This window comes from Bufo gargarizans, chromosome 4 (genome assembly GCF_014858855.1).
Source record: "Bufo gargarizans isolate SCDJY-AF-19 chromosome 4, ASM1485885v1, whole genome shotgun sequence".
NCBI classification, from domain to species: domain Eukaryota; kingdom Metazoa; phylum Chordata; class Amphibia; order Anura; family Bufonidae; genus Bufo; species Bufo gargarizans.
Window position 1 is genome coordinate 363913083 of NC_058083.1, and position 22935 is coordinate 363936017.

Genomic DNA, 22935 nt, shown 5'->3' on the forward strand with positions numbered 1-22935 from the left:
ACATTGCAAATGGTGTCAACTGGAGATGAACAAAGTTTTCAAAAACTTGTTTTGGCTGCTTTGTAACGAATCATATTCCATTGTATGGAGCGGGCGCAATGACTGGGGACTGCCATTTCAGGAAAAATTGATTTGCTACCACGTGTCTAATCAAATTTTTCCTGAAATTCGGATCAAATTCCACTTTGTTCACCTCAATTCGCTCAACACTAGTGCCAACTTACACAGCTAACAGACAGTTGCAATGACCCCACAATGCCAATTTCCTAACCTAACCCCTTTGCCACAATGAGAGCGCTCATTGCCCATAGCCCTTCCGCTGCCCCCCTCTTGCCCCTACCTGGTGCTGCCTAATTGGTGGTGCACCCCTGGCTGCACCCTAGAGCACGGGTGACCTATGCCAGAGCCATTATATGCCCTCTTTGAGGCTCTATAGCAGGTAAAAATACTGTTAATATTGTCACAATTACTGCAAAATTATGTCAGGCTTACTTGTTTTTGTACAATCTGCTGTGATTTCAAGTATACAAACACCTATGGGGCTGGAGCATGATGCAGATTGAGGATCAGTCACATAGAATTTGTATAGAGTGGTGTGGCTCCCAGTTATAAGACCTTTAACCTATTTTGTGGACAGGTGATAGATGCTAGCATAACCTATTTAAAACGTGTCAAAAACAAGACCTGCCTGTGTTATGTATTCATGAACGAAGCAATATCAATCAGCAGATGCTCAATGCTGCGTGAAATGCATTCTTACCGTGGCTCCTTGTTCGTTTTTCTCAATTAAAATCACCTGGACAATATATTTATAACGATCAAACGCCATGTCTTTCACCTCTCCAAGGATGTCATTTGCCAAATGTCTGGATCATATGCCATATTTTGAATCTTGTCCTAGATAGCCAAATGCCAAACAAGAGAAATTATTATCTGACAGAATACATAGGCAAACAGGTTTTATACTAATAAATATCATTAGAAAAGGAATAAACTAACTCTTTACATTGTGGCCATGGAGGCTGGAAGTTATGCAAAATATGCATGACTACACTGCCATAGAAGCTCTGAGAATAGGGTTCTGCCATTCATCAGCAGCATGGTAGCCTCTAAACCAGAGATGCAGATTTTTTTTCTATTAGATAATCACAAACTGTACTCCTCTTAAATGGGCAGCTTTTTCTTACTGATGGACAGATTACATAAAGGGATATTCCCATCTGAGACATTCATGGCATATAGACAGTACATACCGTATATACTCGAGTATAAGACGAGTTTTTTGGCACATATTTCTGTGCTCAAAAAGCCCCCTCGTCTTATACTCGAGTCTAGGTCTGTCTTAGCTCCGGTAATAGCAGGCAGTGCGGGGGGCGGCGCTCACTCACTGACAACAAGCGCCTGCGCCGCCTAGTGGGAGCAGGCGCGTGACGTCAGTAAGTGAGCGCCGCCCCCCGCACTGCCTGCTATTACCGGAGCTAAGACAAAGTACCGGTAAGATACCCAAATAATCAGAGTAAAGAGCTCAGCAATGAGCGACGATTAAAGTTAAAGTAGTTACTGATTACGGTAGTTTATAAATATACTGCTGTGAGCGTTGGGGAGGGGGATCTGTGGATGGCACTGTAGGGGGATCTGTGGATGGCAGTGCCATCCACAGATCCCCCTACAGTGCCATCCACAGATCCCACCTCCCCTAAACAGTGCCATCATGGCACTGTTTAGGGGAGGGGGGATCTGTGGATGGCACTGTTTAGGGGAGGGGGGATCTGTGGATGGCACTGTTTAGGGGGGATCTGTGGATGGCACTGTTTAGGGGGAGATCTGTGGATGGCACTGTTTAGGGGGGATCTGTGGATGGCACTGTTTAGGGGGGGATCTGTGGATGGCACTGTTTAGGGGGGATCTGTGGATGGCACTGTTTAGGGGGGATCTGTGGATGGCACTGTTTAGGGGGGAGATCTGTGGATGGCACTGTTTAGGGGGGAGATCTGTGGATGGCACTGTTTAGGGGGGAGATCTGTGGATGGCTCCCTATATTTAATGCAGAGTGTGTGTGTATATAATGCACACACTCTGCATTAAATACAGGGAGTCAGAGTCAGACTCCCATCAATCTGAGTCACCCTCTTGCAGATGTGTGTATATGATGTAGAGTGTGTGCATTATATACACATACACTCTGCATTATAGCTGCATTTCCCACCCTAGTCTTATACTCGAGTCAATAATTTTTCCCATTTTTTCGGGGTAAAATTAGGGGCCTCGACTTATACTCGGGTCGGCTTATACTCGAGTATATACGGGTATTTTGAAAACTACAGATCACCCTCATACAGCTCTGTAGACGCAAATATAAAAAAGCTGTAGGAGTCAAAATATGGCGATGAAAACAAAAACATTTTTCCCCCCAAAGTTTTACATTTTTTAAGTGTTAAAACACAAGAATTACTATACAATTGTGATATGACTGACCCAGAGAATGAAGGACACAGGTCAGTTTTACGAAATCCATAAAAGTATGGCAGAATAGATTTTTTGGGGGAAATTTAGATTTTTTTGGTCATCTTTCCACTACATTGTATGCAATATTAAGAGGTGCCATTAGAAAGCACAAATTGTCCCACAATAAACAAGCCCTCATACAGCTATGTGAATAGAAAAATAAAAAAGTTGTGGCTCCAGGAAGGCAGGGAGTAAAAAATGAAAATGCAAAAGTGAAAAATCATTGCGGCATGAGAGGGTTAATACAATGATATCAAACATGTTTATAATTAGCTGTCATAGTTAACCTCTTGTTTACTGCTGCATGACTATATACGTTGTGGCAGTAAGCACTTATATGTAACCCGACGGAATTAAAAGCGTCAGGTTACATTGCAATCTGCTGGCGCCCCATGGCGCTGCTGATCTCTGTTATCGCGCTGTCATTAGACAGTTGAGGTCACAGTAAGTATCCCTGAGACCAGCAGAAATGGTCTTTCTCTGCATGACATTGTTGAAACAGGGTGCTTCTAAACAGTCTAAAGTGTAAAAACCCGCAGAGGTATGCTCTTCTTAGGCCCCTTTCACACGGGTAAGAATTCCGCGCAGGTGCAATGTGTGAGGTGAATGCATTGTACCCGCACTGAATCCAGACCCATTCACTTCAATGGGGCTGTGCAGATGAGCGGTGATTTTATAGCATGTTTGTAGCATGTTGTATATTCTAGGTTCTTCACGCAACGCAGGCCCCATAGAAATGAACGGGTCTGCGTGAAAATCACCGCAAGCATCCGCAACCAAGTGCGGATGTGGTGCAATTTTCACTCATGGTTGCTAGGAGATGATAGGGATGAGCAACCCCAATAAAGTCTAATCACTGTATTATTTTCCTTTATAACATGGTTATAAACGAAAATAATAGCATTCTAAATACAGAATGCTTACTAAAATGTTGCTTGAGGGGTTAAAAAAATAGAAATAAAAATAACTCACCTCATCCACTTGTTCGCGCAGCTGGCATCATCTTCTTTCTTCTTCTTTCAGGACCTGCAAAAGGACCTTTGATGACGTAATCGCGCCCACCACCTGGTGAGCGTGGTGACGTCAGCGCAGGTCTTGCTGAATGAAGATTATGTCATCAAAGGTCCTTTTGCAGTTCCTGAAAGAAGAAGAAAGAAGATGATGCCAGGTGCGCGAACAAGTGGATGAGGTGAGTTAATTATTATTATTATTTTTTTAACCCCTCAAGCAACATTTTAGTAAGCATTCTGTATTACGAATGCTATTATTTTCCCTTATAACCATGTTATATGGGAAAATAATAAAATTAGTAGAACACCTAACCCAAACACGAACTTCAGTGAAGAAGTCCGGGTTTGGGTCTGGGTACCACATTCAGTTTTTTCTCATGCGCATGCAAAACACATTGCACTCACGCAGAAAAAAACTGAACATCAGAACGCAATAGCAGTCATACCTACTCGCGCGGTTTTCCCGCAATACACACGTGACGCATCCGGAGCAAATCCGGGACGCCCGTGTGAAAGAGGCCTTAAGATAAGAATGTCCCCTGCTGGCTGTAAAATTAATTGTGAGCCTGCAGTCTGTGCATTAACCCCTTCCTGCCACAGTTAATTTTTTTTAATTAAAAATTAAATTAAAAATTAATAAAAAAGTTAAATAAAGAATATAAAAAAAATAAAAGCTATAGGTATAGTTACTAGTTTTAACAATAGTAGATGCACACATTTTTTCCCCCTTTTTCGTTCATAAAAAAAAATATATTTATTAGTTTTAGCAATAATATAGAGGACTTTGTATGTTTAAAATATAGAAAGGTACACAGATTTTTTTCTCTTTTTTGCTTTCATAAAAAAAATTAAATCTATATGTACTATTTTCCATTATTTAGCTGGGATTATTTGTGCGTAAAACTATAAAAATGCATGTATATTTTTTCATTTATAAAAAAAGTAAAAATCTTTCCCAAGATGGAGGTCAAACATAAAACAAGATGGAGGTCAAATAAAAAAAGGAGCTTCTAATGTTTTGGCACTGTACAACATCTGTACTGGAAGTAAGGTACCATCCCAGCAATAGAAAACAGATAGCTAAAATCTAAAATACGTTCTAGTCCTTTTAAGGCTAGTTTCATCCCTGCGGCATGGAGATCCGGCCGTCTAATCAGACAGAGAATGCTGGGAATCGGCTTGACACAAGCCGCAGCGTGCAGCGGTTTGTGTCTGGCCGATTCTCTGCATTTTTGCCAGAAATTGGGTGGATCTCCACCTGACCCCATTATACTGAAAGGGGCTGGCGGGCATTCCGTTTGCGGTGGGCCCAGCCAATAGATAAATTACTAAAATATCATCCATTTTCAAGCATACAGTAATGGTTCTAAAAATATTTTTTCTTGAAATCTTGTGTAACACTTTGAAAAAAAAATGATAAGAAAAGAAAACTATATACTGTATTTTTCACCCCATAGTACACACTTTTTTCTCTGTGTCTTATGGCGAGAAAACTAATGAGAGCTTCCATTATGGAAGTGATCATTAGTACCAGAGGACCTGGAAGTGGTGAATGCAGCGCTTCCTGGGCTCTGTACTCACCGCTTCTTGGTCTTCTGCTGTCGGCTGTGCTGTCACTCTGTGACCTCACGCTGTGCACGTAGGGTCACAGCACAGCCGAAGGCAGGAAGAAGAGAGAGAGCTAAATCCTGGGAGCCTGTGGCATCCGGAGCAGGAGAGGTAAGTTAATTTTATTTGCTCTGTGGCATGGGGTCTGAAGGTCTGATCTGAGGTATGGAGGTCTCATCTGAGGTCTGAATGGGGGGGTTCTTATGTATATTGGAGCTCTTTTCTGAGGTCTGATTGAGCATCCTATTAACATTGGGGGTCTGATTGGGGCTGTGAGCTGAGGTCTGATTAACACTGGGGGTCTGATTGCTGGTCTGATCTGAGGTCTAATGAAAAATATTTTTTTCTTATTGTCCTCCTCTATTGTCCTCCTCTAAAACCTAGATGCCCTTAAAGGGCAAGAAAAACTAAATTTTTTTCACAATTTCACAGTTGTTCCTTAAAGGGCTTCTGTCACCCCCCAAACCCTTCTTTTTTTTTTGGGGGGGGGGGGGGAGCTTGTTAAAATCATTATTTAACGACTATTCCCGATATAGGGATCTTACCATTTCAAAAATCCCGCGCCTGTCTTCATTTGGCGCAGGCGCTTTGAGAGAAGGAGGCTCGCCTCCTCAGCACTCCCTCAGTGCGCCTGCGCCGATGACGTCTTCTCTTTCGTTGATGTCATTGGCGCAGGCGCACTGAGGGAGTGCTGAGGAGGCTCCGTCTCTCAAAGCGCCTGCGCCGAATGAAGACAGGCGCGGGATTTTTTAAATGCTGACAGGGTCAGCCGGAGGAGATCGCTGCTGGCCCTGTCAATCAACAAGAGGAGGGGGCGCAGGGGCATAGCTATAGGGGGTGCAGAGGTAGCAGTCGCCACTGGGCCCAGGAGCCTGAGGGGCCCAAAGACCCTTGTGCCACTTAAGACACTGGCATTATAGAAAGTGCATGCTGGTCAATTTACACCTCTGCCTGTAGGGAAGGGGTTAGGTAAAGAATTTGGCATGAGGGGGCGCCCTTTCAATGTTTGCCTCAGGCAGCAGGAAGGCTACGTGCTCCCCTGCCCCTTTTCAACAAGCACTGAGGGAAGGGGGGCCCAAGCTGAACTCACGCACTAGGGCCCATGAGCCTTTAGCTACGCCCCTGAGGGGACGGTTTTTTGAGGCGGCTACCAGCAAGTAGACGCCCTACTTGCTGGTAGTGAAGCGATTTGCATATTTTAAAAGATTGTTTTTTAATGAAAAGAAGCCACAGACAAAGGTAAGATCATTAAATAACGATTTGAACAAGGGTTTTGGGGGTGACAGAAGCCCTTCAGTGGGCTTGATTCAGTGAGTTGCTTATTTTCATTTTCAGGTCTCACTTGTAGCGCCCACCCAGTGTGAAGAACGAGAGTCCCCAAACCAACCTACTAAGTCAGTTTGCTTACCCTAAGAATTTGTTCCATTTTCATTGTAACTGTTTGGGCACAAAACTTCTTTCCGGGTTGCATCCTGTATGTATTAGCATACTTTATTTTTCTTTTGGAATCTTCTTCAGTACAGCCAGGCTTTGTGTAGGCTACTTCATAAGAAACATTTTTCATCCTCTCTTTTAATGTATGGGAATACTTCACATGAAAAATAAAGCTATATTACGAAAACATGAACACAAATGAAAAATTAACCCCTTCTACCCCAGGCCAGTTTTCACCTTCCTTATCGGCCGATATTCCTGTTTTTGCAAGTTATCGGTATCTGCATCTAAACTGCCGATACCACCGATAATGCTTACGCCGCCCACCCGAAGTCTGAGTCCGGCCATGTCAGTTTCGGCTGCCAGTGCCACTGCCAACTATCGCAGGAGTACAGGAGAGACTACGCTTGTGGGTGTGCCTGCCTGCAACTTGCCGAACGGAACTCCATAGCAGACGCTGACGTCATTGGAGGCTGTCAGTGTGTAGGGCAGAGGCGAGAAGTTGAACCAGAGTGCCTGCGGCTGCCACCATTACAGTCTAGGCTCTATAGTCTATACAGTTGTGCCATGGCAAAATAAATACGTGCACCGTCATAGTTTGTTACCTACAATCCGAATCTGAATCACCTTATATACCCCAGGCTCATATACTATTATACAGTGTGTTATATCATGTATTCTATACCTTGACCGTGCTACATCATACACAGTGCCACATTATATAGTATGTAATTGTATTGTAATGTGTGTATGATGTAGTATGAGGTATATATAATACATATAACACACTGTATATGTGTTATATGAGGTATATAACACAGTATATGATGGTATACTATTATCAGGTATATAAGGACTCTAAGGAGTGTATAATAATAGTATGAGCGAGGTATATGATATATAACACTGTATATGTGTAATATAATGAGGTATATAAGGACTCCTTACATACCTCATTATATTACACACATACAGTGTGTTATTATATCATATACCTCGCTCATACTACATCATACACTCCTTAGAGTCCTTATATACCTGATAATAGTATACCTATACATAACATATACTGTGTTATATATACCTCATGCTATTATACATATACAGTGTGTTATATATGTATTATAATATTATTTACCTCATACTACATCATACACACATTACAATTACATACTATAATGTGTGTATGATGTAGTATGAATATGAGGTATATAATACACACTGTATATGTATAATAGTATGAGGTGTATATATATAACACACATTATATATTATGTATACTATTACCAGGTATATAAGGACTCTAAGGACTGGATCGTATAATGTAGTTATGAGCGAGGTATTATACACTGTATATGTGTAATATGAGGTATGTATAAGGCCTCATGTACACGACCTTGGTGTGTTTTGCGATCCACAAATCGCGGATCCGCAAACAATTTGCGGAACAGCACGGACACTCAGCCTTTAATATAACTGCCTATTTTTGGATGCGTACCAAAACAACAGCTGTGTGCATGAGGCCTAAGAAGTGTATGATGTAGTATGAGGTTTAACACACTGTATATGTGAGGTATATATTAACAATGTACCTCATTATATTATACATATACAGTTAGTGTGTTTTATATATATATATATACCTCAGCTCATACTACATCATACACTTGTTCTATATATATATTTTACTCCCCCCTCAATTCCACATATTTCTTGTGCACTGTTTCTTAATCTGTACTGTTCCTAAAAGGCTAATAGCACTAGTAGTCATGTTACCCTCTTCTTTCAATGCAGGTGGATGCACAAAGAAAAAATAAAAGTATAGTTTGGGACTATTTTAGTCAACCCACCCCAGGACGGGCAATATGCAACACATGCAAAATCAATGTGAGCATGGGATCTGCAACTGCAAAAACAAAGAATACATCAAATCTTTGGACCCATCTAAGAATTAATCATGGTAAATTATTTAATGACGCACAAAAAGAAAGGGAATCATCTCAAACACCAACTTTACTCCAGCCAAAAATAAAAGACCTATTTCAGAAACACACAAAGTGGCAAAATTCCGATGAAAGATCCCAACTTCTGGACAGAGCAATCACAGAGATGATGGTTACGGATAACCAGCCATTTACAATGGTGTCTGACTCTGGCTTTAAGTGCTTGATGTCCATAGTTGAGCCAAGGTTTACAGAACGGAAATGCCGCCCAAGATTCATCACAAGGTGGTTTAGAAAGTAAAAACAATGTTACAACCAGAGGATGCTGGCAATTGACTCTCATTCACTACTGACTGCTGGTCTGGATCAACAGAATCACTAATGAGTCTTACGTGTCACTTCATTGATAATGGATGGACAAAAAGGCAGTTTGTGTTGAACACAAAGGTGATGCAAGGATCCCACACTAGCAAGTACATTAAAGAAATGTTTCTAGGCATGCTTGATGACTGGGGGATAACCAAAGATCCAGTGCTGCTTGTGCTTTGAGACAGCGGAGCAAACATGGTGAAAGGAATGAAGCTTGCTGAAGTGTCAGATCTCAGCTGCATGGCACACACCCTGCAACTTGTAGTAAATGATGGTCTGTCAAGCAAAAGAGCTGTGATCGACATAATTGCCATGCTAAAGAAGTCCGCAAGTCATTTCCACCATTCATTCATTGCCAAGCACCGACTGAGGTGCATTCAGTCAGACCTTGGCCTGCCCCAAAACAGCCTGATTCAGGCTGTTCCAACACGGTGGAACTCCACACTCCATATGCTACAAAGAATGCTGGAACAAAAGCGAGCTCTTAGCATCTACGCTGGTGAACATGGAGGATATTCTTGCCCTAATGCTGATCAGTGGGAGATTGTAGCAAATCTGATTCAGACCCTCATCCCAATAGAGGTTAGCTATAACAACTCAAGTGTGTCATCCGTCATTCCATGTGAGAGTGCTAAAGATGCTTCTTCAAGAGAATGAAGGGCCCACTACATGAGGCATTAAAACGCTTAGGGAGGTCATGAAGGAAAGCCTCAACAAATGTTTTTTGAAGTATGAAGAGAATATAAACGTAGTGTTGGCATGTCTTTTAGATCCTCGATTCAAACATCATGCTTTCTCTTCTGATAATGTATTGAGCAAGGCAAAAGAATGGCTGACAGAAGATATGCAAAAGGTGTTGCAGGTTCTAGAAAGGTCACATCTGGAAGAGCCTGATGTTACTTGTCTGGAAGAGCCTACTACTAGTCTGGAAGAGCAGGATGATGATGCCACAGAAACATACAAATTCCCAAAAAGGAAACACATGGAAAAAAAGGCTTAAACATGGCCAAATTGATGCCATGTTCAGCGTTTTATTGGGGCCTCATGTAGAGGATTCTCTAACTATACCAAAAGTCTGCCTTGATGATGAGCTTCATCTTTATTTGAAAGAACCAGTGATCAATAGAAAGGACAATCCACTTGAGTGGTGGAAAGAAAATGAGGCACACTTTAAAACCCTTGCTTCTTATGCCAGAAGATACCTTTGCTCTCCACCCTCCTCTGTACCTAGTGAGCGAGTTTTTAGTGAAATGTCAGCAATCTTACGGAAGAAACAGAAGCCGTTTAACAAAAGAACATGCAGAAATGTTGTGCTTTCTGCACTACAATGTACTCCTTCTCAACTGGAAGTATTGAAGAAATTCTAAATATTCTCTCATTGTGTACCAAGGCAGGGGTTCTCGGCACATAAATGTAAAAGGATAAATTCCAGCACTGGATAAATTTACCGTTGCACATGCATTGTATTTATTTTTAATTTCATATCACAGGTATCATCTTGTGGACATCACCTCCCACCATAACAGGTTGACATGTTTCGAATGTCCAGGAGGTTACAACTAAGGGTACTTTCACACTTACGTTTTCCTTTTCTGGTATAGAGTTCCATCACAGGGGCTCTATACCAGAAAAGAACTGATCAGTTTTATCCCCATGGATTCTGAATTGAGAGCAATCCATTCAGGATGCATCAGGATGTCTTCAGTTCAGTCTTTTTGACTGATCAGGACAGAGATAAAACCGCAGCATGCTACGGTTTTATCTCCGGCCCAAAAAACTGGCGACGGAACTGCCTACCGGATTCCTCTGCCGCAAATGTGAAAGTAGCCTAAGAACGCTACTGTCACGGACAGTGTACAGGAAACAAGACAAAGCAACATGCATATATGACTGAGTGGATCCAAAGCTAAGGAACCAAAAGGGAGACCCCTGCACAAGACCTGAGACTATCCCTGGCTGCTCAGCCTATGCAAAGATCCGAAAGGTGGAGGTTTGCATATCCACGTACCTCGACTATATACCCCTGAACACCCTACAATAGTGAGGGGACACGACCACCGGCTCCCTACTCCAGACACGGAGGGAGTCAGGGTCACCTGGGATCCAGCAAACAGAAAATAACAGATACATTTTCAGTACTTAACTTTGTAGCAGACAGGAAAACAAGATCAGCATGCACACACACTCCAAGAGGAAGTATAAGCCGCCCAGCAATGCACCATGGGGAGGGATTTAAAGGGAAGCACTCAGTCCAACTCCATGACAGCTGAGAGAGGCTAATGAGATGAGGAACTGAACAGCACAACAAAGAGAACTCAAGGAGGAGGTTCTGAAAGGCCTCTGTCAGAGCTTCTCAGATGTCTGGTTGTGACAGTACCCCTCCCTCTACGAGTGGACTCCGGACACTCAGAGCCCACCTTCTCAGGATGGGACCTATGGAAAGCCCTGATGAGACGAGAGGCCTTAATGTCCGTCACTGGGACCCACATCCTCTCCTCAGGACCATAACCCTCCCAATGAACAAGGTACTGAAGAGAACCGCGAACAAGACGAGAATCCACAATCCTAGAGACCTGAAATTCAAGATTCCCATCAACCATAATCGGAGGAGGAGGCAAAGGCGAGGGTACAATGGGTTGAACATAAGGTTTCAATAAGGACTTATGAAAAACATTATGGATCTACCAAGTCTGAGGAAGATCAAGACGGAAGGCAACAGGATTGATGACAGACAGGATTTTGTAAGGCCCAATAAACCTAGGACCCAACTTCCAGGAGGGAACCTTCAATTTGATATTCTTGGTAGACAACCACACCAGATCACCAACATTCAGGTCCGGACCAAGCACACATCTCTTATCTGCCACACGCTTATATCTCTCACTCATGCTCTTTAGATTATCCTGAATCTTTTGCCAAATAGATGACAAAGACGAGGAGAATCTGTCCTCATCAGGTAAACCAGAAGACCCCTCTCCCGAGAAAGTCCCAAACTGCGGATGAAACCCATATGCACCAAAAAATGGTGACTTATCAGAGGACTCCTGACGACGGTTATTTAAAGCAAACTCAGCAAGGGACAAAAAAGAACACCAATCCTCTTGATTCTCCGCCACAAAACAGCGCAGATATGTCTCCAGATTCTGATTGACGCGCTCTGTCTGGCCATTCGACTGCGGGTGGAAAGCAGAAGAGAATGACAACCGAATCCCCAAGCGAGAACAGAAAGCCTTCCAGAATCTGGAAACAAACTGCGTACACCTATCAGAGACTATGTCTGAAGGAATACCGTGCAATTTGACAATGTGATCAATAAATGCCTGCGCCAGCGTCTTAGCATTGGGCAAACCAGGAAAAGGGATGAAATGCACCATTTTGCTAAAACGGTCCACCACCACCAGAATCACAGTCTTCCCCGAGGAACGAGGCAGGTCCGTGATAAAGTCCATGGACAGATGTGTCCAAGGACGGGAAGGAATGGGTAAGGGAAGGAGAGGACCTGATGGCCGTGAATGAGGGACTTTAGCACGAGCGCAAGTCTCGCAGGCTGCCACAAAACCCTCAACCGACTTACAAAGCGCAGGCCACCAGAATCTCCGAGCGATGAGATACAGTGTGGCTCTTGCCCCCGGGTGCCCAGCAAGGACCGTATCGTGGTTTTCCTTACAAATCTTGTGTCTTAAAGTGAGAGGCACAAACAACCTCCCAGGAGGACAAAGATCAGGAGCCTCTGACTGGGCTGCCTGCACCTCTGCCTCCAATTCAGAAAAAAGAGCAGAGACCACCACACCTTCAGCCAAAATGGGACCCTGGTCTTCAATATTCCCGCCTCCCGGAAAACAACGTGACAGGGCATCTGCCTTCACATTCTTAACTCCAGGGCGGAACGTGACCACAAAATTAAACCTAGAAAAGAACAAAGACCATCTGGCCTGTCTCGGGTTCAGACGCTTGGCTGACTCCAAGTAGGCCAGATTTTTATGGTCAGTAAATACGGTAATAGGGTGTCTGGCTCCCTCTAGCCAATGGCGCCATTCCTCAAAAGCCAACTTGATGGCCAACAATTCCCTATCTCCCACATCGTAATTTCTCTCTGCGGAGGAGAGTTTTTTCGAGAAAAAGGCACACGGTCGCCATTTGGCAGGAGAGGAACCCTGAGACAAGACCGCCCCGACACCCACCTCCAAAGCATCAACCTCAACTATGAAGGGTAAAGAAATATCAGGTTGCCCCAAGATGGGAGCGGAAGCAAAACTCTCCTTGATATTAGAAAAAGCCTTACGCGCCTCTACTGACCAAGAAGAAAAATCTACCCCCTTTCTGGTCATATCAGTGAGTGGTTTAACAATAGAGGAATAATTCAAAATAAACTTCCTGTAATAATTGGCAAAGCCCAAAAAACGCATCAGCGCCTTCTGATTCTCAGGAAGCTCCCACTCAAGCACAGCGCGGACCTTCTCGGGGTCCATGCGAAAACCAGAAGCGGAGAGAAGAAACCCTAGAAATTGAATTTCTGGAACCGCAAACACACATTTTTCCAGTTTCGCATATAATTTATTCTCCCGCAGGATGAGCAAGACCTGACGTAAATGTTCCTTATGAGTTTTGAAATCAGGAGAAAAAAATCAAAATGTCATCCAAATACACTAATACAAATTTTCCCATCAAATGATAAAAAATGCTGTTCACGAAATGCTGAAAAACGGCTGGGGCATTCATCAAACCAAAAGGCATAACCAAATTCTTAAAATGGCCCTCAGGAGTATTGAAGGCCGTCTTCCATTCGTCTCCTTCTCTGACCCTGACCAGGTTGTATGCCCCTCTTAGATCTAATTTGGAAAATACTTTAGCCCCATCAACCTGGTTAAACAGGTGCGGGATCAGAGGAAGCGGATAAGGGTCACGCATAGTGATACTGTTCAGCTCCATGAAATCCAGACAAGGTCTTAAAGAACCATCTTTTTTCTTAACAAAGAAAAAACCAGCAGCAACAGGTGACTTCGAGGTTCGTATGTGTCCTTTTCTCAGACTCTCAGAGATATAAGCACACATAGCGATCCTCTCAGGTTGGGAAAGATTGTATAAACGAGATTTAGGCAGTTTGGCGCCTGGGATGAGATTAATAGGGCAATCGTACTCCCTGTGCGGGGGCAAATCCTGAACTCCACTCTCAGAGAAGACATCTGAAAATTCTGAGAGAAAAGATGGTACAGTCTTAGTAGCAACCTCAGAAACAGATGTCGTGAGGCAATTCTCTCTGCAAAAGTCACTCCAACCATTTATTTGCCTCGCTTGCCAATCAATAGTGGGGTTATGTTTAGTGAGCCAGGGTAGCCCCAACACTAGGGGGGTAGGTAATCCGCTAAGGACGAAACATGACACATCCTCAACATGAGCATCACTCACAATTAAACGGATATTGTGAACTATGCCCTTTAATGATTTCTGAGAAAGTGGAGCGGAATCGATAGCAAAAGCAGGAATATCCTTTCCCAAAGTGCGCACCTGGAAACCATGAGTTATCGCAAATTGATTATCAATGAGATTGACTGCTGCTCCACTATCCACAAAAAATGTTCTTGCTCTCTAGCGCCACCCTAGCCGGCAGGACAAAACGGGAACTACAAGCAAACGGAAAACCTTCAATTTCCGCCTCAACCCTGCCAATAGTACCAGACGGAACATTTTTAAAAGATTTTTTCCTGTTTGTTTCTTTATTACTCCCAGAAAACTGCCTGAATCTCCTAGAGGGACAAATATTTGCCAAATGATTTATACCTCCACAACAAAAACAAACCCTCCCATGCAAGCTGAATCTTCTATTGTCAAAAGCAATCAACCCCAGCTGCATGGGCTCCTGCTCAGAAGGGGCTGACAGCAACTGAGACCCCTGCGCACAGAATGGGACCGCTGCACTGTCCTGGGACTATGACAGGAAGGGGACATCTCTCCTCTCTAAGACGCCTGTCAATACGAACGGCCTGAGACATAGCAGAGTCCAAAGAAATAGGCCTCTCATGAAAGGCAAATGCATCTTTCAATCCCTCTGAAAGACCATGGCAAAATTGACTTCGGAGTGCAGCATCATTCAACCAGTATCAACTGCCCATCTCCGAAATTCTGAGCAGTATATTTCTGCGGATTGTTTACCTTGGCATAATAGACGTAGTCTAGACTCAGCCAGAGCAATACGATCCGGATCATCATATATCTGACCCAGGGCTAAAAAGAATTCATCCACTGAACGGAGAGGCCGTGCCCCCTCCGGCAGCGAAAAGGCCCAGGACTGAGCGTTACCTCTGAGCAGCGATATAATGATCCCCACCATCCGTTCCTCATCACCAGAGGAATGGGGAAGAAGGCGAAAATGGAGTTTGCAAGCCTCTCTAAAACGCACAAAATTCTCACTACCCCCTGGAGAACGTATCCGGGAGCGAGATCTTAGGCTCAGAACAAACTCCATGAACGCAAGCTGAACCGGTCACTTGAAGCTGAGAAAAAGTCTTACGGAGATCAGCTACCTCCAATGAAAGACCCTGGAAGCGTTCAGCCAAAAGTGAAACCGGATCCATGCTTGAGACGGTTTTGGCGGCTTATAATGTCACGGACGGTGTACAGGAAACAAGACAAAGCAACATGCATATATGACTGAGTGGATCCAAAGCTAAGGAACCAAAAGGGAGATCCCTGCACAAGACCTGAGACTATCCCTGGCTGCTCAGCCTATGCAAAGATCCGAAAGGTGGAGGTTTGCATATCCACGTACCTCAACTATATACCCCTGAACACCCTACAATAGTGAGGGGACACGACCACCGGCTCCCTACTCCAGACACGGAGGGAGTCAGGGTCACCTGGGATCCAGCAAACAGAAAATAACAGTACTTAACTTTGTAGCAGACAGGAAAACAAGATCAGCATGCACACACACTCCAAGAGGAAGTATAAGCCGCCCAGCAATGCACCATGGGGAGGGATTTAAAGGGAAGCACTCAGTCCAACTCCATGACAGCTGAGAGAGGCTAACGAGATGAGGAACTGAACAGCACAACAAAGAGAACTCAAGGAGGAGGTTCTGAAAGGCCTCTGTCAGAGCTTCTCAGCTGTCTGGTTGTGACAGCTACAGTTTGAAACATGTCAACCTGTGGTGGTGGGAGGTGAATCAGGTGATGTCCACATTTGAACATTGTTGTTCTTGTTAGTTGTTAACTTTTGACTGATATAAAAAAAAAATATGAAAAAGAAGTGGTACAATTTGTTGTATTTGACTCATATCACCAATGAAAAAGAAAGATTTACAAAAAAAAAATCTAAATGTTAACAATAAACATGTCAATTTAACAGCAGGAAAAACAAAATGCACAGAATATCGGTATAAATTATCGGCTATCGGCCTGAAAGTTCACTGATTATCTGTCACGGATGGTGTAACAGAAAACAAGAAGTTACAAATAAGGATCCGACTGGCTTGATCCGAAACTAAGGAACAAAAGGGTGACCCCTATTTAAGCCCTGAAACTCTCCCTGTCTTCTCAGCCCATGCAAAGATCTCTATGATAGAAAATTGCATGCCCTCGTGCCTCGACTGTATGACACCTGAACACCCTATAATAGTGAGGGGACACGACCATCGGCTCCCTACACTTAATACGGAGGGAGTCAGGGTCATCTAGGATCAAACAAACAGGAAAACACAAATCAATGAACAGACTTATCTGTAGAAGCATCAGTTGCATCCAGCATGTACACACTCCAGGAAGTTGTATAAACCGCAAAGTGAAGCAGTATGGGAGGGGATTTAAAGGGATGCAATCAGTGCAACTAGATGACAGCTGAGAGAGGGAAACGAGATGACAAAACAAAAGCAAAACAAACGAACATCCAGCAGGAGGTTCTGAAGAACGTCTGTCAGAGCTTCTCAGATGTCTGGCGGTAACATTATCGGTATCGGTCGATCCCTACTTTTACTTGTCCAAGCCATTCTGAGACTGTTTTCTCGTGACACATTGCACTTCATGACCATCATAAATTTGATTCAATATATTTCACCTTTATTTATGAAAAAAACACCATAATTTACCCAAAATTTGAAAAAATTCTCAATTTTCTAAATTTTAATTTCTCTGCTTTTAAAACAGAAAGTGATACCTCATAAAATATGAATTACTTAACATTCCCCATATGTCTACTTCATGTTTGCATTATTTAGTAAATGTCATTTTATATTTTTGGGACATTAGAAAGCTTAGAATTTTAGAAGCAATTCTTTAAATCTTTCCAAAACCCACTTTTTAAGGACCAGTTCAATTATGAAGTCACTTTGTGGAGCTTACATAGTGGAAACCCCCCATAAATGACCCCATTGTAGAAACTACACCCCTCAATTTATTTAAAACAGATTTTACAAATGTTGTTAACCATTTAGGTGTTCCATTTAGGTGACATTTCTAAATTTCACTTTTTTGGAAGATTTTCCATTTTTTCCTGTAACAAATAAAGGGTTAACAGCAAAACAAAACTCAATATCCATTACCCTGATTCTGCAGTTTACAGAAACACCCCACACGTGGTGGTAAACTTTTGTAACGGCACACAGCAGGGCACAGAAAAAAAGGAGAGCCATAGGGTTTTTGGAAGGCAGATTTTGCTGGACTGGTTTTTAGACATCAAGTCCCATTTGAAGCCCCCCTGATGCACCCCTACAGTAGAAGCTCCCAAGAAGTGACCACATTTTGGAAACTACAGGATAAGGTGACAGTTTTATTGGTATTATTTTGGGGTACATATGACTCTTGATTGCTCTATATTACGTTTTTTTTGTGAGGCAAGGTAACCAAAAGATGGCTGTTCTGGCAGTTTTCATTTTTTGTTTTTTACAATGTTCATCTGACAGGGTAGATCATGTGCTATTTTCATAGAGCGTGTTGTTATGGACACAATGTTATAAAATATGTCTACTTTGTTTGTTTTGGTTTTACATAATAAAGCATTTTTTAAACAAATTATGTTTTTGTGTTTCCATTTTCTGAATGCCATATATTTTTTTTTCTGGCGGTCGTCTTGTTCAGGGGCTTGTTTTTGCATGAAGAGTTGACTTTTTATTGGTACCATTTTTGGGTACATTCATTATTATTACACTTTATGGGGCACCAAAAAATGTGTTGTTTTGGCACAGTTTTTATTTATTTTTACAGCATTCACCTGTGAGGGGTAGCTCATGTGATATTTTTATAGAGCAGGTCATTACGGACACAGCGATACCTAATATGTCTACTTTTTTATTTATTTCACTTTAACACAATAATAGCATTTTTGAAGCAAAAAAATGATGTTTTAGTGACTTCATATTCTGAGAGTTATATTTTTTTGGGGGGTGATTGTCTTATGTAGGGGCTCATTTATTTGCGGGATGAGGTGACGGTTTGATTGGTCTCATTTTAGGGGCATACGCCTTTTTGATTGCTTTTTGATCTTTTTGTGATCTAAGGTGACAAAAATGGCAATTTTTTACGATGTTTATCTGACGGGGTATATTATGTGATATATTTATAGAGCCGGTCGTTAAGGACGTGGCGATACCTAATATGTGTGGTTTTTTTTCAATTTTTTTTATTTAAAAATCAGGGAAAAGAGGCTTTTTTAAATCTTTTTATTATTAAAAACTTTTTTTACTTTATTTCTGTCCCACTCTGGGACTTTAACTTTTGGGGGTCTGATCCCCTCTGCAATGCATCTGTATTGTAATTGTGGCGAAAATAACCTCGCCACTAGGTTTTGGGGGGGCCTGTTTGCCAGTCTCATGCCTCAGGATTATGGCCCATATACTAACTTTGAAGGAGAAGGTAGATTGGCCACACAGCCTAAGGCCGAATGCACGGCCGTGAGCGGTCCGTGGTAACACGGCCTGGATTCCGTCTGCGAGGAGCACACGGCATCATAGCAACCAGTGACGCTGTGCGCTCCTGCTCGCAGCCGGAATCCAGGCTGTGTTACCACAGACCGCTCACGGCCGTGAAACACTGTGGAACTAAATCTGTGGAACTGTTTTGGGCAGGAAAGCCATGCTAGCGGTCAGCCAAATGTGACTTCCATGGAATTCGGGAACCCCTGCTCGGATCTGGGTGATTTTTTGATATGTTGTTCACCCAGATCAGAGCTATCCATGGATGTATAAATTATGGGGATATGTGGGGGTTTTGAGGTATTTTCTGTGTTTTGGGGAAAAATTTGTTTTCTGCCTGTGAGTGATTAAGTAAGTCCATTATGTTTGGTTATTGTATCACAGGCAGAGCCCATTGTGTTTTGGTAATTGTATTTTGTTGATTGCGTCAAAGACAATGCCTATTCTGTTATTGAGTGCGTCACAGGCAATGCCATTGTTTGTTAATTGCATCACAGACAATGCCATTGTGTTTGTTGAATGTATAGTTTTTGTGTTTAAACTGTAAAGGATTGGCTGCTATGTCCACGGGGGTGGTACCCTTGTTGGAAAATGTGTATATAAGTTGATGCTTGTGCGTTCAATAAAGAGACCTGCTTTACCCCTTCATGAAGTTTTGGCTCATGTTTGGGGGGATGGGATAACTACACGCTTGGGGATTGCTATATTACAATACTCCCCTGAGTATAAGCTCTTGTAAGAGCTTGTTCATGGTTCCTGTCCTCTGGATTTAGGAGAGGTTCACCCACTGGAAGCTGAAGCCCGGTCTTGGGTCCAGCGTGGGTGGAGGACAGTGAGACCCCAACCAAGCTGCGGCGGTTCGTGGGCTCTGTGGTGGTTATGGTGTCAAGTTGAGTGCTTGGAGCCCTCGGGAAGCACTAGGAGCATCCATCAATGGAGATCCATTACAGTAATGCATTCCCTGCTGCATGGAGAAACAGAGCATTGCATCATTTTGCCAAGGATGCTGTCACATCATTAGGGGGCGTGGGTTAGCAGTTCCTTGCTCCTCTTCCGAGGATCCATGATGGAGCCTGAACCTGCTGGCTAACAAAGGAACTGCAGCTCTAATATGATGGGTCGCTTCAGAGAGACTTGGCATATTAGAATTAAAAGGGTTCTCCAGGTATTAAGAAAATACGTAAATATTACTTTATTATACATTTCCAAATACCTTTCATTAGTTCTAATGGCTTGTTTTCTCTTGGGAGAAATAATTAGGAGAAATAAAATGGCCGCCGTCCTATTAGTATACACAAAACCTGTCCTAATCACACAGGAGGACAAGTTACTTCAGAGCAGTGAGGTAAAGAGCTGCCTTATCCTCCTCTCTGCTTGTCAGCGGTTATGGTCCTGAATACAGTTTAATATGATCCTCAGCTAAATCTCAGTAGGAATGGAGTTCATGAGGTAAAGAGAGGATGGACAGGACAGACTGTGGTAATGGAGCCTACATACAAGAGCTGCTGCTCATCAGCCACATCTCCACCTCCTCTATGTACCTCATGAACTCCATTCCTACAGTCACAGAAAATAGTGCAGGTTTAGGATAGGACCCCGCCTAAACTGAGACCACCTTGTCGCTTGGTAGGTGGGCTTAGATGTGTTTTGATCAAAATGTATTGACCAAGTGTCTCATTTTTATCAATAGATTGAGGGCTTAGTCCATATGTTATGATTGCATCTATTATTATAGTGCACTATTTTCTGTGACCGTATAAATGTAGCCATATACATCCGCAACATTTATTATTATATCGTGCAGGATGTTTTATATTTTTTTTCCGGTGCTGCCACTCAGGTGTCTCAGCTGACCCTGATCAGCATTGTTTGTGTGCAATGCCGCCACAGGGGATTGTTTTTCCTTTGGATGCTCCAGGTAGAGTAGAAAAATTGCAAAATACAAAAAGAAAAGTGTTTTAATGACCTCTTGGGGTATATAAATGTGCCAAAAATAAATAAAAACATTTTTTTTATTAAATATAAATTAAATTAAAAAGTCCACACCAACAGAAAGTTGCCATTATTGCCTCTTGGGGGACATATTGTGTGTCAAAAACAAATGTGAAAAATAATTAAAAACCATAATAAAATACATCAATTGAAAAAGAGAAAATCACACAGAACTAATTGTACTATCAAACAGGACACAAGATTAAAAAGTCAGATGAGCCATATTTTTTGCAGCACCTAGAATGGAAATTATTCCACAATGTGATCCTCAGTCAGACCAAATAAGGTTGTACACCTCTGCTTTGAAGGGTTTGTTCAGTATTAGGCTACATGAACACGAACGTTGTTTGTTTCCGTGTCCGTTTTTTTGGGTCATATCTAGGGTTGCGGTTAAGTCTGCTTTTACTTCAATAAGCTGTAATACCAGACACAAACAAAGGACAGGTTTGGTGCTATTTTTGGAAGATTCTTTAGGCCCCTTTCACACGGGCGAGATTTCCGTGCGGGTGCAATGCGTGAGGTGAACACATTGCACCCGCACTTAATCCGGACACATTCATTTCTATGGGGCTGTGCACACGAGCAGTGATTTTCACGCATCACCTGTGCCTTGCGTGAAAATCGCAGCATGCTCTATATTGTGTGTTTTTCACACAACGCAGGCCCCATAGAAGTGAATGGGGCTGCGTGAAAATCGCAAGTATCCGCAAGCAAGTGCAGATGCGGTGCAATTTTCACGCATGGTTGCTAGGAGATGATCGGGATGGGGACTCGATAATTATTTTCCCTTATAACATGGTTATAAGGGAAAATAATAACATTCTTCATACAGAATGCTTAGTAAAATAGGGCTGCAGGGGTTAAAATAAAAAAATAATTTAACTCGCCCCATCCACTTGTTCGCACAGCCCGTCTTCTTGTCATGCCCGGCTCTGACTATGTGCGGAGGTCGGCCAGAATAGCAGCACGTGTTTAGTGTTTGTTTTGGAGTCGTGCTTGATCCGCCTCCCATCAGGTGCACTGGGTGGGGTCATTAGTTTAAATGGCTCTCAATTCCAGTGCTCTGAGCGGGTTATAGAAATCAGTCTGGCCCAGGAAGCAAGCTAGGAAGGAAGGTTGTCTGTCCCAGCTCAGATAAGATAAGTGTGGTTTCTGTTTTTGTTGTTTTAGTTGTGTTTGTGTCATCTCTTCCATCCAGGTTCTGTGCGAGCAGGCTGCTCCTATTTCCACTTTTCACCATCTCAGGAATTTAGGGTGTATTAGTCCAGGCACGAGGACACAGCATTCCTACCACCAAGGTCTGCATGTGGGCTGAGCAGTGCAGGGAGAGAGGTCAGAGATTAGCTGGGAGGTGACCCTTCCCCTGCTTCTCGCCCAGAGCCTGGTTGTTGGTTTTTCTGTGTGTCTGAGTGCTTGTCTGCCGTGACACTGTCATGGAACCATGAACCAGACGTACAACAAGAGATGGGTGGAAATAAGAAGGCTTTATTGAAAATCAAGCCGTAGCTAAAGTCCAAACGGATGGCTAAACCGAAGCAGGGTCTTGCGTAGACGGAGGTCAGGAACCAGGAGGGTAGTCAGACGAAGCCAGGATCAGGAACCAACGGGGTAGTCAGACGAAGCCAGGATCAGGAACCAACGGGGTAGTCAGACGAGGCCAGGATCAGGAACCAGAAGCAGCAGCAGTCTTTGAAGCATGTGCACACAGGAGGACCAAGCAAGGAACTGAAGCCACAGACCTTCTATATATATGAGCTGGGCATCCAGCTCCTCCCAGTGGGAAGGAGGAGCCGCAGGGTGGGAGGCTACAAGAAACCCAGAAACCAAGATGGCCGCCAGCACATGTCAAACGAAGGAGAACAGTGAGAAGGTAAGACCATGACAGTACCTCCCCCTCAAGGGCCCCTCCTCCGCGGAGTAAGGAACGGTTTCAGAGGGAAGCGTGCGTGGAAGGCTCGGAGCAACGCAGGAGCATGGACATCTGCGGAGGGAACCCAGGAACGCTCCTCTGGACCATAACCACGCCAATAGACCAAAAACTGCAACCGACCGCGGACCAGGCGTGAGTCCAGGATATTGCTCACCTCATATTCCTCACGATTGCCCACTTGGACCGGACGGGGCCGAGGAACCGAGGAAGTGAAACGATTACACACCAATGGCTTCAACAGGG

General features: G+C 43.3%; 1 protein-coding gene across 6 annotated transcripts in view; it reads right to left on the reverse strand.

Moving 5' to 3' along the window:
* Positions 1-796: 796 nt before the first annotated feature.
* Positions 797-22935, reverse strand: part of ERMARD (ER membrane associated RNA degradation) — a 294895-nt gene continuing 272756 nt past the window's right edge. For all 6 annotated transcript variants that reach the window (XM_044290348.1, XM_044290351.1, XM_044290345.1 and 3 more), the window contains one exon: positions 797-897. In XM_044290348.1, coding sequence (XP_044146283.1) covers positions 852-897 — 46 coding nt within the window. In that variant the 3' untranslated portion in view covers positions 797-851. The remainder of the gene's footprint in view (positions 898-22935) is intronic.